Raw genomic sequence first — 13,938 nt, 5'->3', positions numbered from 1 at the left:
TAATCACCAGAAAAAAGAAAGCGAAAAAGACAAAAATAAATAAAAATTAAAATAAAGAGAAAAAAAAAATCGGTGGAGGACAGGGCAGGGCACCCAGGCTCCGTCTGAGCACACAGACTGTGATGGAGTTCCTGTGGGCCCAGAAGGTAGGTGGGAGTGGGGGATGGCCATATTGCCATTTACCAAGCAGGTGTGGGGTATAAGAGTAATAAGAATGGTGCACCTTTTCAGTCTTGCAGGTCCGTTGTGTCCTTGGGGTTGCTGGAAAGCAGAACCTCTTCTTAAGCCCCTGGGATCTCAGAGAGCTCTGTCTCTTTAAATATCCAAAATGGTCAAGCCGCTTGTAACATTCAAAATGGTGGCACCCTCTGGACAGGCAAAAGTTCACAGCTCAGCCCACCTTTCTCTTCACCTTCTCTGTTTATTCCCCAGCCACCAGAGCAGTCCTCCGTGCAGTCTCTGGCTAGCAGAGCAGATTTTTAGGTCAATTCTTAGGTTTTACCACCACTCAGCACTCTCAAAGCTGTCTGTGCTGTGCCATCAGGATCACTCAGGATTGCTGCCAGATCGCAGCTCCATCTGTCTCCTTTTTTGGTATTTTCATGCAAATTCTTCTGGTAGTTCCTTTCCTACAAGGCTCAGGGGTCCAGGATTATCTTCTGTTTCTGTGTTAATTGATTTTCCTTTTCTTTGTTGAAGAGGGTCTGTGCAGTCTTTCTGCCTAGTCTGCCATCTTACCCTCTTGTCTATTTAGCTTTCTTGTTCCATGGGCCGGCCAACCTGCTACTCCATTTCAAGCTGGTCTCTTCTACCAATTAATGCCTGAAGGCAACCCACTCCACCAGGAAGCCACCTTCCCAATGGTACTTGGCTTTTTCCTCCATGGGCTGGTAAGGCTGCTGCTGTCTCATGCCAGTTCTCTTGGCTCTGCTCCTGCCATCTCTCTTGCTGGTCTCTGGGCTCTGCTCCTCCTGCCATCTCTCATACCAGTCTCTGGGCTCTGCTCCTGCCGTCTCTCATGCCGTATGCTGGGGTCTCTCTGCCAGGGTCTCAGGTCAAGGACTCACTCCATTCCTATTTCCACATTCTAGTTATCTGTCAGAGCAGCACCCCACTCTCTCGGTATCAAATTCTGTTCTGGTAACCTTGTGCCACTCTGACAAGAATAAACCACAAATGGGATGGCCTTAACAAACAGGAGTTTATTCTTACAATTTGGAGGTTTTAAGTCCAAGTTCAAAGTGCCAGGCTCTAGGGGCTGGGTGAAAGCCCCTCAACCTTGGGGTCCAGCTTTGCCTCCTGCTCCCAGTGCACTGGAGTTAGAGGCATTTCTTCACTCAGGCAGCTGCTGGCTGCTGAGGCTGAGAAGCCCCAAGGTTGACAAGTAAAAAGGCACAGTCCTCATGTTACCAAACCACACAGCAGACCATTAACTTAAGTCCATTGTAAGTCCCAAGGTCAGCAGAGCATAGCAGGCTGCTGAGCAATGACACAGCTACATGCAGGGTCTAAGCATGCCATAGGCTAGAGACCATTCCCAAGGCTTCTCCTTAAATACAGGAAGCAGACCACATTCCAAAGGCAGCTACTCAGCTGCTTGTGGTAGATCTCACCATGGAGTTGATTGCCAGTCTCATCATGGGGATTAACTACCACCAGCTGCCCAGCCACTCAACCAGGCCCAGTGAAGTTGGCACGTGAACATAACTACCACAAGGGATGACAATGATATATGAATAACTACCCCAAAGAGACTTGCACCCACTTTTAGCAACTACAAACTTGAAGTTCCCTATGAGACCACCTCTTTTATATCCAATCTTAGTTACTATACCCATGGCTGGCTACAGGCCAAAATGGCAACATCACCTTTTCTGGAGACAAAGTAAAATTCAATATACAAACATTGACATTTTCTGGAGTAGGAATAAAATAATCAGCTGACCAACCTCTGATATTCTGTTAATAAGAAAATAATTCTCTACGAAGTCTGGTGTTATTACAAAAGGAAATAGAGTTCAAGAATAAAGATTATGCTTATTCACCCAATTATCAAAGAAAGAAATCTGGGATTTCTCCCTCTCCTTAACACTCCTTCTACCCTCATCTAATTAGTACCTAATTCTATCCATCCTACTTCAGTAGTATCTCTCAAAATATTTTTCCCATCTCTTTATTTCTGTATCTGTAATTTATTCAGTCACAGATTCTTGTAAAATCTTCTTAATCTACCTCTTTTTCCAGATTATCTCATCCCTCAATCTGCCATAACAACCTTTGTAAAGTATAAATATGCTATTCTCCCTGCCCAAATTCCTTCAAAAATAATTCCCTATAGTTCTGAAGTTAGAATACAAATTATTTGGTTAGGATACTAGAATCTTCATGGACTTCATGCTTACCTATCTAGCTTTATGCTTCATTACTTCTAAAATTTCTTTATTGTTAAATCTAATAGTCAGCTCTCAACCCTTATCATACTACTATGTACAATATTATAGGTTGAATTGATTATTTTTCTTCTCAACAAAGTCTCTTTCTTTAGTTTCCATTATACCATACATCCCTGGTCTTCTTTCTAGATACTCATTCTCATTCCTTTGGGGCTATTCTTCCTCCTGTCTCTTCTCTGTTGGTTATTTTGAAGAGTACATCCTTTGACTTCTCTCCTAACCCAACAGACCTCTTTAGACAAGTTTATTCATTTCTATGGCTTTAATTATCTTCCACATGCTACTGAATCTTAAACTTCACTCCATTGCAGACTTCTCTCCTGAATGATAGAACAATATATACATCTCCTACTTACTGGTCATCTCTACCTGGATTCCTGATGGTGATTTAAAATTAAACATATATACAGTAACCTCTAAAAATCTGCTTTTCTTTGTTCTCTATCATAGTGAATGATACTGCAATCTATTCATTTGCCCAAATCACAAACCTAGAACTCGTCTTAAGTTTCTTCCTTTCTATTTCTCATACTATGCAACACATTACCAAGGCCTCCTCTAGATTATCTTTTAATTTGTTTACTTCTCTTCATTCCTTTTGCCACTGTCCTAAATCAGACCACCATCATCACTCACCTGGATTATTCCAACAGCATACTAACTTCTCTCCCCACTTCAAGCCTTATCACTCTCGCCTCCAGTACACTCTCCACATTTCAGCCAGAATAATCCTAATAAAACACAGATTTGATCATGTCACTTTTCTGGTGAAAATGTTTCAAATGACTTGATGCTGTGAACTCATCTCTCACCATTTCCTGCTTTCTTAGATTGGGTGTATTATTCACAGACTCTGAGACAGGGAGTTGTACACATAAGGCTTATTGGAAAGTATTTTGGGGAGGCAAATCTGCAAGGAAATATGAATGCCAGGAATGGAAAAAGGGAAAGAATGTGACTAACAGTGCAGTTGCAGTGAGTTCAGCTATTTCTATGGGAGGAAGAGGAATAGTAATTATTCCTACTGAGATGGCAGATGGAGCTGTTTTGGCCCTTCACAGTTATTCCAAATTGAGGCAAAGTGACCAGGCCTCTATTTTCCCATTAGCCAGTCACTTGTCAGTTGAGGGGGGGTCATAATCTTGGGTGAGTCTCTGTGGCCTAGGGTAATTCTAGTAAGAGACATAGCTGTGACCTCTCAGCAGCTGTTACTCCCAGTAGATGGCATATGGTTGTTTGTCCCTGTAGAAGGCATCACAGTATCAATTATACCACAAAAATTCAGCCACAACAAACTTTTTTTTCAGTTTTTAAGGTTAAAATGAATGTATTATGTTCTCTCTTTCAATCCTAAAACTAAGCATATGCTTTTTCCTTTCCTTTCTTCAAAACTCTTTACTGGATAAGTCATGCTTATAATTTACTTATAAGCTTTAGGATCATATTCTCTAAGAAACATGTCCTGACCCATTCCCTACCATACTATGGCCCAAGATAAGTGCCCCTTGAACTGTTCCCTGAGCAGTTGCTCCATCTCGGCATTTACCACACTAACTTATGATCACTTGTTTGCCTTTTTCTATCCTTCATTAGACTGGAAGACACTGGAAAGAGGTAAGATATTTACTTTATTAATCATATTTAAATTATCTAGCACAATGTCTAGATATTTATTATTATTTAATAAATATTATTGAATTGCTAAACATTCCTTTTGGTTTATCTATATGTAGTTATTTGTAGTTTTACAATATTACCATGGTATTTTATATTTCTATGGCTTCATATTTACTGTTCTTTCTGCCTAAAATATCATTTATCCACTCCCTCTCTGCTTATTTCTATTCATCTTGAAAGATTCATCTTAAATATAATCCTTCCTAAGAACCTTTTACCATCTCTCTCAAGAAAATAATCATTTTCTATGATCTCATAAGATGCTGTACCTATTTTATTTTAATATTTATTATTTTAAAGTAGACTTTATAGTTTTTATCTATATCACCCATTAAACTATTAAATCTATGCAAACAGCCACCATAACAGGCATAGGCTATGGTGTCTCTTTTAGCTAGTACAGTGCCTGGTCCACTGTAATCTACTGATAATTATTAGTAATAATTAGTATTAACTGTCTGCTTTCCGCACTCCATTTGTGCTTTATGTTCACTACTTCATTTAATTCTCAAAATTCAATAAATTGAACTATCATCAACCCCATTTTCAAGATTAAAACAAACAAGGAAGCAAAATTTGAGGCATAGAAAGCTTAAGTTACCTAAAACCACACTACTACTTATTTATTGAAATAATGCATAGTTTGTTGTTGTTAACTTTTTAAACATGCCACATTTCTCTCTTCTATTCTCTACTTAGAACATACCAACATGAATCTATCTTAGCTCCTAACTTATAATCTTCTATTGTATTTGAAAGTGCTCTTGAAGTTTCCAAATCTTAAGTTGGCTCTAAGGGTTCAACTCTATTAAAAACATGGAGTTTTCCTCTCAGTTGGCTTCATTTGGTTTTCCCTTCATTTCAATATTTAAACTGTAAACAAAAAACTTGTGGTGGGCAGCATTCTAAATTGGTCCCCAAGATTCCCATCTCCATTATACATGCCTTGTACAGGCATTCCTTGGAGATATTGCAGGTGTGGTTTCACACCACAATAAAGAGAATATTACAATAAAGCAAGTCACATATTTTTTTTTACCAGTGCAAATAAAATTTATGTTTACATATATTGTAGTCTATTAAGTATGCAATAGCATTATAAAAAACTTTGAAATATTGTGAGAATTACCACAATGTAACTGCCAAAGGGGCAGGAGGTTGCATCTTCTTACCTCCTCTAACCTCACAAGAGGAAGACAGAATCACCATCAGTAGCCCAAGGCCTATTCCTGCAAGGCCAGACATTCTGCCTCCCTCCAGCCCTGATACCAACTGTTCCTCCCACAGCATCCACCACCTCTCTGCTGGGTTAGATAATTCACTGCAGTAGCCACACAGAACTCACAGATTATGGGGTTTATTAGGGAAGCAACAGGCTACAATTCAAGTTCAGGAACATGCTCAGTCTCTCTCAGCCCACCATCTCTCAGATGACAGTCTTTTTCAGTCTCTCTCAGCAGTGCATGTCTCTCATTGTCTCTCTCAGCAGTGTGTGTCTCTTGATGTCTCTCTCGCAGTGCCTGTCTCTTGCATCTCTATCTCAGCAGTGTGTGTCTTTCACATCTCTCAGGAGCATGTTTCTCTCAGCAGCACATCTTTCTTAGCCAGCAGTCAGAGAGACTTCTTTTGCCTCTAGGAGGGCTTCTTTTGAGCCTGGCAGAGTGGCCAACCTAACCAATCCCAACATCAGAATTCTATACACCTGAGAGAGAGCGAATTTCCTAGAAAATTACTTCATGCTGCTCCCAACAGAAATACCCCAGGTGGATAATTTTAACAATCAGGAGCTACTTAGGTGCTCACAGCAAATTCCACCATGGGGTTTACAAAGACTTATGGCTAGAAAAGCCACACTATGTAATTTACTACACCACAGTAACACAGAGACACAACGTGGGTACATGCTGCTGGAAAAGTAGTGCCAATAGATTTTATTGACACAGTAGTGCCACAAACCTTCAATTTGCAACAAATGCAATATCTATGAAGCTAAAGAGAGCAAAGCACAATAAAATGAGGTATATTTGTATAATCCTCAGCCCTGTAGTTTGGCAAGACATGTGAATATGATGGGATAGTCACTCCTTTGATTAGATTACATTAGAGATTTAAGGGGATTTCTAAGCAAAGTGTTGAAAGTGCTGCTTGATTTCTTATAGCTGTTAAAAGTAAAATGTACAGGGAGAGAGAGAGATTGAAGTTAGAACTATTAAACCAAAAGAAGTAAGAATTTAATAATTTTTCTTATTCTCAGTATGTCCTAATGGCAAAAGATGCTAAACATCAGAAAATGGCTGCTACACAGTATATGACTGTATAACTTTTTTCTAAAACCTCAAATAGATCAAAAAGTCAGAGTATTCAGTTACACAAAAGGTCTTTTCAAGATATTAAAGGTATGCCAAAACCACCTCAGCCAAACCAGAGAGCCAGTAGGAAGCTTAAGAGCATTGTCTTTCAGCCATTTCAGCAGGAGGCCAACATGGAAAACAAATTATCTCAAAAAGATTTTTGGATATGACTTTTGTCTAGTGTAGTGAATCCCTGTGAAATTCATGGAAGTGCTGCAAAGTGCTTGAAAAAAGTATTTCAGCAGAAACACTGCTAAGTTAAGAATGAAGAATTAAGAAAGTACCAAATAAAAGAAGGTTGTTAGGCTCTCACAATTCTACTGGCAGAAAACAGAGAGCAGAGCTGAGAGACAAAAATAATTATTCTCAGGCCCTGAAACCTGATCAAGCATTGTTTTTTGTTTGTTTGTTTTTGTTTTTGTTTTTTACCTTCTAGTTTCCTACTTTTAAAATAAAATGCCTATAACTATTGTCCTACGCCTGGCCCATCATTGTATGAATGTTTGAGAATTTTGAGGGTACATAATTTTCCCTTCAGTTTTACAAGGTTATAGATGGAGAGAAATTGCACCCCAGCAGCTGTACTTAATGAATTACACACTGAACTTCATACAAATCTGGATGCAATTTTCAGTTCATGTGATTTTGGTGAATTTTGGACTTTGAGCTACTAATATTATGAGATTTAGGTTCTAATGATGAGATTTTAGACTTTGAACAATACGGTACTGAGGTAAAACTTTGTTGAGGCCCTGAGAGGAGAGAATGTATTTTGCATTTGGAAAGGACATTAACAGATGGTGATCAAAGTATAGACTATGGTAGGCAAATTTCTAAGATGGTAACCAAGACTCCTGCCCCTGGATTTACATACCCCTGCAAAACCCCCTCCCTTTGAGTGTGGGTAGATCTGTGAAAATGATGGGTTAGTCTCTCTTTTCATCAGGCCACATTACAGGGCAAAATGAAGGGATAGCCAGTATCATATTTACATGATTTTATATAAGACTACCAACCACTCACTCATCAGTTTGTTGTACTGTGGTGGCTTGCATGTTGCTATGAGGCTGGAAGCTATGCCACCAGTATTTCAAACACCAGCACGGTCACCCATGGTGCACAGGTTTCAGCAGAGCTTCCAGACAAAGCGAGACTGAGAAGAAGGCAGGGCCATCTGCTTCTGAAAAAATTGGCCAGTGAAAACCTTATGAATAGCAATAAAACACTGTCTGATATACTACTGGAAAACTTTATGAATAGCTCTGAAATTTGGTCTGATGCAGTGCTGGAAGATGAGCCCCTCAGGTTAGAAGGCACTCAAAATATGACTGGGGAGAGCTGCCTCCTCAAAGCAGAATCAACCTTAATGATGTGAATGGAGTAAAGCTTGTGGGACCTCCATTTGCTGATGGGGCATGACTCAAAATGGGAAGAAACAGATGCAAACATACATTAATAATTTGAACATGGAATGTGACAAATATAAATCTAGGAAAACTAGAAGTTATCAAAAGTGAAATAGATTGATATCCTAGGGATTAATGAGCTGAAGTGACTGGTATTGGCCATATTGAATCAGACAATCATATGGTCTACTATGCCAAGAATGACAAATTGAAGAGAAATGGTATCACATTCAGCATCTAAAAGAATGCTTCAAGATCTATCCTGAAGGACAAAGCTGTCAATGATAGACTAACATCCATACACCTATAAGGAAGACCAGTTAACATTATTATTATTCAAATTTATATATCAACCACTAAAACAAAAGATGAAGAAATTGAAGATTTTTACCAGCTTCTGCAGAATGAATATAACTAACATGCAGTCAAGCTGTATTGATGATTATTGGTGACTGGAATGCAGAAGTGTGAAATAAAGAAGAATCATTGGTAGTTAAAAAAATAAATAAATAAAATAACCTTGTGATAGAAATGATGCTGGAGATAGCATAATATAATTTTGCAAGACCAATGACTTATTCACTGCAAATACCTTTTTCCAACAAAATAAATGGTGTCTAAACACAGGGACCTCATCAGATGCAATACAACACAATCAACTGACTACATCTGTGGAAAGAGGCAATGGAAAATCTCAATACCTTTAGTTAAAACAAGACCAGGAGCTGACTGTAGTACAGACCATCAATTGCTCATATTCAAGTTCAAGTTGAAGGTGAAGAAAATTAAAACAAATCCATGAGAGCCAAAATATAAACTTGATTGTATCCCACCAAAATTTAGAGACTATCTGAAGAGTATATTTGACTCACTGAACAGCAATAACCAATGATCAGAAGAGTTGTGGGATGACATCAAGATCTTCATACATTAAGAAAGCAAAAGGTCATTAAAAATACAGGAAGGAAAGAAAAGACCAAAATGGATGTCAGAAGGGACTCTGAAACTTGTTCTTGAATGGAGGGTTACTAAAGAAAATTGAAGAAATGACAAGATAAAAAGAGCTGAATAGAAGATTTCAAAAGGCAGTTCAAGAAGTGAAGTATTGTAATGAAATATGCAGAGAACTGGAGTTATTGAGTTAGAAAAACGAAAGGGAAAAACATGCTTAGCATTTCTCAAGCTGAGAGAACTGAAGAAAAAAATTCAAGCCTTGTGTTGTAATACTGAAGGATTTTATGTCCAAAAAAATTGAATGATGCAGGAAGCATCAAAAGAAGATGAAAGGAATACACAGAATCACTGTACCAAAAAGAATCAATCTATGCTCAACTATTTCAGGAGGTAGCACATGATCAAGAAGCAATGGTATTTAAAGAAGAAGCCCAAGCTGCACCAAAGGATATGTGAAAAACAAGGCTCCATGAACTGATGGAATACCCATCGGGGTGTTTCAACTTGTTTGTTTATGACAAGAAATTTGGAAGACAGCTACCTGCCCAACTGACTGGAAGAGATCAATATTTGTGCCCATCTCAAAGAAAGGTGATCCAACAGAATGTGGAAATTATTGAACGATATTATTAGTATCCCATGCAGGTAAAATTTTGCTGAAGATAATTCAAAACTGGTTGCAGCAGTATATTGATAGAGAACTTCCAGAAATTCAAGCTGGATTTAGAAGAGAACATGGAACGAAGGATATCATTGCTGATGTCAGATAGATTTTGTCTGAAAGCAAGAATACCAGTAAGAGGTTTACCTGTGTTTTATTGACTATGCAAAGGCATTTGACTGTGTGGACCACAACAAATTATGTATAACATTGCAAAGAAAGGGAATTCCAGAACAATTAATTATGCTCATGAGGAAACTGTACATAGACCAAAAGGCTCTCATTCAAACAGAATGGTTTAAAATCAGAAAGGATGTATATCAGGGTAATATCCTTTTGCCATACTTATTCAATCTGTATGCTGATCAAATAATCCCAGAAGCTGGATTATCTAAAGAAGAACTGGCAACAGGATTGGAGAAAGAGTCATTAACAACTTGAAATATACAGATGACACAACCTTGCCTGCTGAAAGTGAAGATGACCTGAAGCAGTTACTGATGGAGATCAAAGGCTGTATACAGTCTTCAATATGGATCAGACCTCAACACAAAGAAAACAAAAACCCTCACAACTGGACCAATAAGCAACATCACAATAAATGGAGAAAATAATGAAGTTTTGAGGATTTCATCTTACTTGGATCCACAATCAACACCCACAGAAACATCAGTCAATACAGATGTTGTACTGCAAAATGCACTGCAAAAGACTTCTTTAAAGTGCTAAGAACCAAAGACGTCACTTTGAAGAGTAAGTGCACCTAACCTATGCCATAGTATTTTCTGTTACCTCATATGCATGTAAAAGCTGTACAACGAATAAGGAAGATTAAAGAAGAGTTGATTGATGCCTTTGAATTGTGGTATTGGAAAAGACTACTAAAAATACCATGGACTTCCAGAATAACAAACAAAGCTCTCCTGGAAGGAGTGCAGCCAGAATGCTCCTTGGAAGCAAGAATGGCCAGACTTCGTCTCACCTATTTTGCTCATGCTGTCAGATGAGACCATTCCCTGGAGAACGATATCATGCTTGGTAAAGTAGAAGGTCAACGAAAAAGGGGAAGACCCTCAAGAAGATGACTGACACAGTAGCTGCAACAATGGGCTCAAGCATAGTAAAAATTATGAGGCTGGCACGGGACTGGGCAGTGTTTTGTTCTGTTGTACACATGGTTGCTACAAGTTGGAGCCAATTCAATGGTACCTAACAACAACAACAACATATAAAACTAATTTAGCAGATTAGGGAGATTCTTCTGTTATCCTTGAATAAGTAAGCTGCAATAATGTGGTTGAGCCACATGGCTAGGTTTTGAGGGCAATTTCTAGGAGCTGAACCCAGACAACACCCAGTAAGAAAATTTCAGTCTAACTGCATGTAATTGAATTAGTTGAAAAGGATCCCAAACTTAGGATAGATCACAGTCCAGGCCAACACTTTGAATTTAGGCTGCTGAGACCCTGAGCAGAGGACCTAGCTACGCTTTGATTGGACACCTGACCAATATCCAACAGAGACTGTAAAATAAGAAATTATTGTTATTTTAACCTATTATTTTTTTGGCGATCTGTTATACAGCATAGAAAACCAAAAATCAGTTTGAAAAATAAACACACTATCCAAACGAGTTTTAGCAACTTTCTGCAGTTCTCAATAACTCAGCAAAAATTTCCTTAAAATAAACACTTTGAGGGGGCATAAAAGAATATTATAGATAATAATCTAAGGCTAAAATTCCTTAAGCTATATCAGAATGCCAAAGTAGATGCAATTTATAATATAACTCCAAGAAGATTAAAAGAAAGTCTGAATAATTAATAATACTATGTTGTTGTTGTTATGTGCCGTCGAGTCAGCCCTGACTCATAGCGACCCCTATATAATGTATATGTAAGGGGCTCTGATGGTGTAGTGCATAAGGCATTTGACTGCTAACCAGAAGGCTGGTAGTTCAAACCCACCAGCCACTCCATGGAAGGAAAATAGGGCAATCTACTTCTGTAAAGATTTACTGTCTTGAAAACCCAAAGGGGGTCACTATGAGTCAGAATCAACTGGATGGCAGTGAGTTTGGTTTCTTTTTATGATGTATATGTATATATGCATATATAGTTATTCACAGAAGCAAAAGGAACTTACTCTGAAAGTTGTTCACTGAGAAGACTTGAGGATGATAGAATCCTGTTTTGCAAATGCACCGGTAGGCTCCAAGTACAAATCCTTGGCCTTTAATTGGCATACACTATGAAAAAGAAATGACAGCAATAGTTAGTCACAGTTTATTTCATAGTATAAAGACTCAAAGATATTCATTATTACAAATGGTGACAGAACTAATATTTTTCCAGAAATAAAATATTTTTTAACTTTAGTTTTTTTTTTTTTGGTCTACAGATATTGTCTTAGAAGTAACAAATTAAGTGCCTTTTCTAAATAAACAACATTAGAACTATAGTGCTAATACATCTTTAATTCATTCAATTGTCAGGAGGGAGTACTTACTAGACATAGTTTATTTTTTTTAATATTTCACATATAATCATATTGTTTCACAGATATTGCCAAAGTGTGCAAACATATTTTAAGAGATAATCCATACTAAGTATTTCTATCAAAGCAAAGATAGGTAAATAGGTAGGTAGATAGGTATGTAAGTAGGTAGGTGAATGGGAGGTGGATGAATGGATGGACAGACTTACTTTTATAAATTAAATATGCATCACATTTCATCCTCAAAACAATATAACAGAAATTGCTGACATCGAAAAAAATGTATATTTTAAAATTTTAAGATCAGAAGAGGAAAAAAATGAAATTAATTATCTCAAGGGCTCTTTACCTAAAATGTATTTCATAAAAAAAGCCTACACATACATAAAATTAAGAAAAAACAATGATCAACTTTGAAATATTTCACACCAATAGACATCTCCCAAAACTCAATTTAAACTTGTATCAAGGATATCACTTAACCATAGTGAAATTCAACTTAACATTGTTCTTTTCTGCTACATGCATTACATAAACATAAGCAAGGAATAACTTCTCTTTATCACAAAAGTTACATCAGTAAAGGAGTCCTTTCAAGAATTTAATCAAGGGGTTCCAGCAAGATGGAGGACTAGGCAGAAAGACTACACAGACCCTTTTCAACAAAGAAAAGGGAAACCAATTAACACAGACACAGAAGATAATCTTAGACCCCTGAGCCTTGAAGGGAACAATATAGAAGTGGACTAAACCCCAACTAGCAAAAGAATTTGTATGAAAATACCAAAAAAGGAGATATATGGAGCTGCGGTCTGGCAGCGATCCTGAGCGATCCTGACGACAGACAGCTTGGAGATTCCCGAGTGGTGGTAGGACCTAAGAATTAACCTAAAAATCAGCTCGGCTACCCAGGGACTGCACAGAGAACTGCCCTGGTGGCTGGGGAATAAACAGAGAAGGTGAAGGGAAACACGGGCTGAGATGTGGACTTTTGCCTGTCCAGAGGGCGCTGCTATTTTTAAGGTTTAAAAGCGGCTTGACTATTTTGGATATTTAAGAGACAGCGCTCTTGCTGATACCTGGAGCTTAAGAACACATTCTGCTTTCCAGCAATCCCAAGGTCACTCCAGACCTGCAAGAGTGAAAAGGTACCACATTTCTCTTGTTACTCGTATACCTCACACCTGCTTGGTGAACAGAGGTGCGGCCATCCGCCACTCCCACCTACCTTCTGGGCCCACAGGAACTCCATCACAGTGTGTGTGCTCAGACGGAGCCTGGGTGCCCTGCCCTGTCTTCCACAATTTTTTTTTTCTTTTTTGCTTTTTTGCTTTCTTTTTTCTAGTGATTAGTTTGCTTGTCTGTTTTAAAACAACTATTACTATTAATACTGTTGTACTTTGTGCTATTATTCTTTGTCTTCCCCTCCAAGGTCCTAGTTTTCAGCATTTTTTCTTTCCCCTATACCTGGTTGAAATTTTTTTTTTTTAAGTGTTTTTTTCCCCCCATTTTCTCATGGATAACCCCGTTCCTTATTTTTCTTTTTGCATTTTTCCCATGATTTTTTTTTTCCTTAATTATTCTCCTTCTCTACTTTTTTTATCTTAGTGCCCTATCCCCAGATATTGCAGGTTTTCTTGTTTTTTCTTCTTCTTTTTCCTTTTTTTCTTTTTTTGGATACTGTTCCTGTGTGATTACATGGTTTGTTTTTGGTCAATGTGATTTTAGTTTTTTCATGGTTACTCAACTGTAATTTGTGTCTAACTAAGTGGGAGACAACAACAGTCCCCATAAGACACAACTACAGCTACAGCTACTGCAACTTCACTTACTGAGCGAGAGCCACTACCTCCTACTCCACCAACAGGCCAATGATAAAAAACCACCAAGAAGAGCCTGAATCATGCTTGGCTTCTCTTCACAAACAGTTAACAGAGATC

At 38.1% G+C, this 13,938-nt stretch overlaps 1 protein-coding gene across 1 annotated transcript in view; it reads right to left on the bottom strand.

The window, feature by feature from the left end:
* The window catches only part of GPR158 (G protein-coupled receptor 158), an 801,760-nt gene that overhangs the window by 397,067 nt on the left and 390,755 nt on the right, over window positions 1-13,938 (bottom strand). The window contains exon 3 of the mRNA XM_007936378.1: window positions 11,648-11,750. Coding sequence (XP_007934569.1) covers window positions 11,648-11,750 — 103 coding nt within the window. The remainder of the gene's footprint in view (window positions 1-11,647; window positions 11,751-13,938) is intronic.

The sequence above is a fragment of the Orycteropus afer genome, unplaced genomic scaffold (genome assembly GCF_000298275.1).
Source record: "Orycteropus afer afer isolate SDZICR_OR568_19922 unplaced genomic scaffold, OryAfe1.0 scaffold00035, whole genome shotgun sequence".
NCBI lineage: Eukaryota > Metazoa > Chordata > Mammalia > Tubulidentata > Orycteropodidae > Orycteropus > Orycteropus afer.
This window is presented reverse-complemented; position numbering and strand designations above follow the sequence as displayed.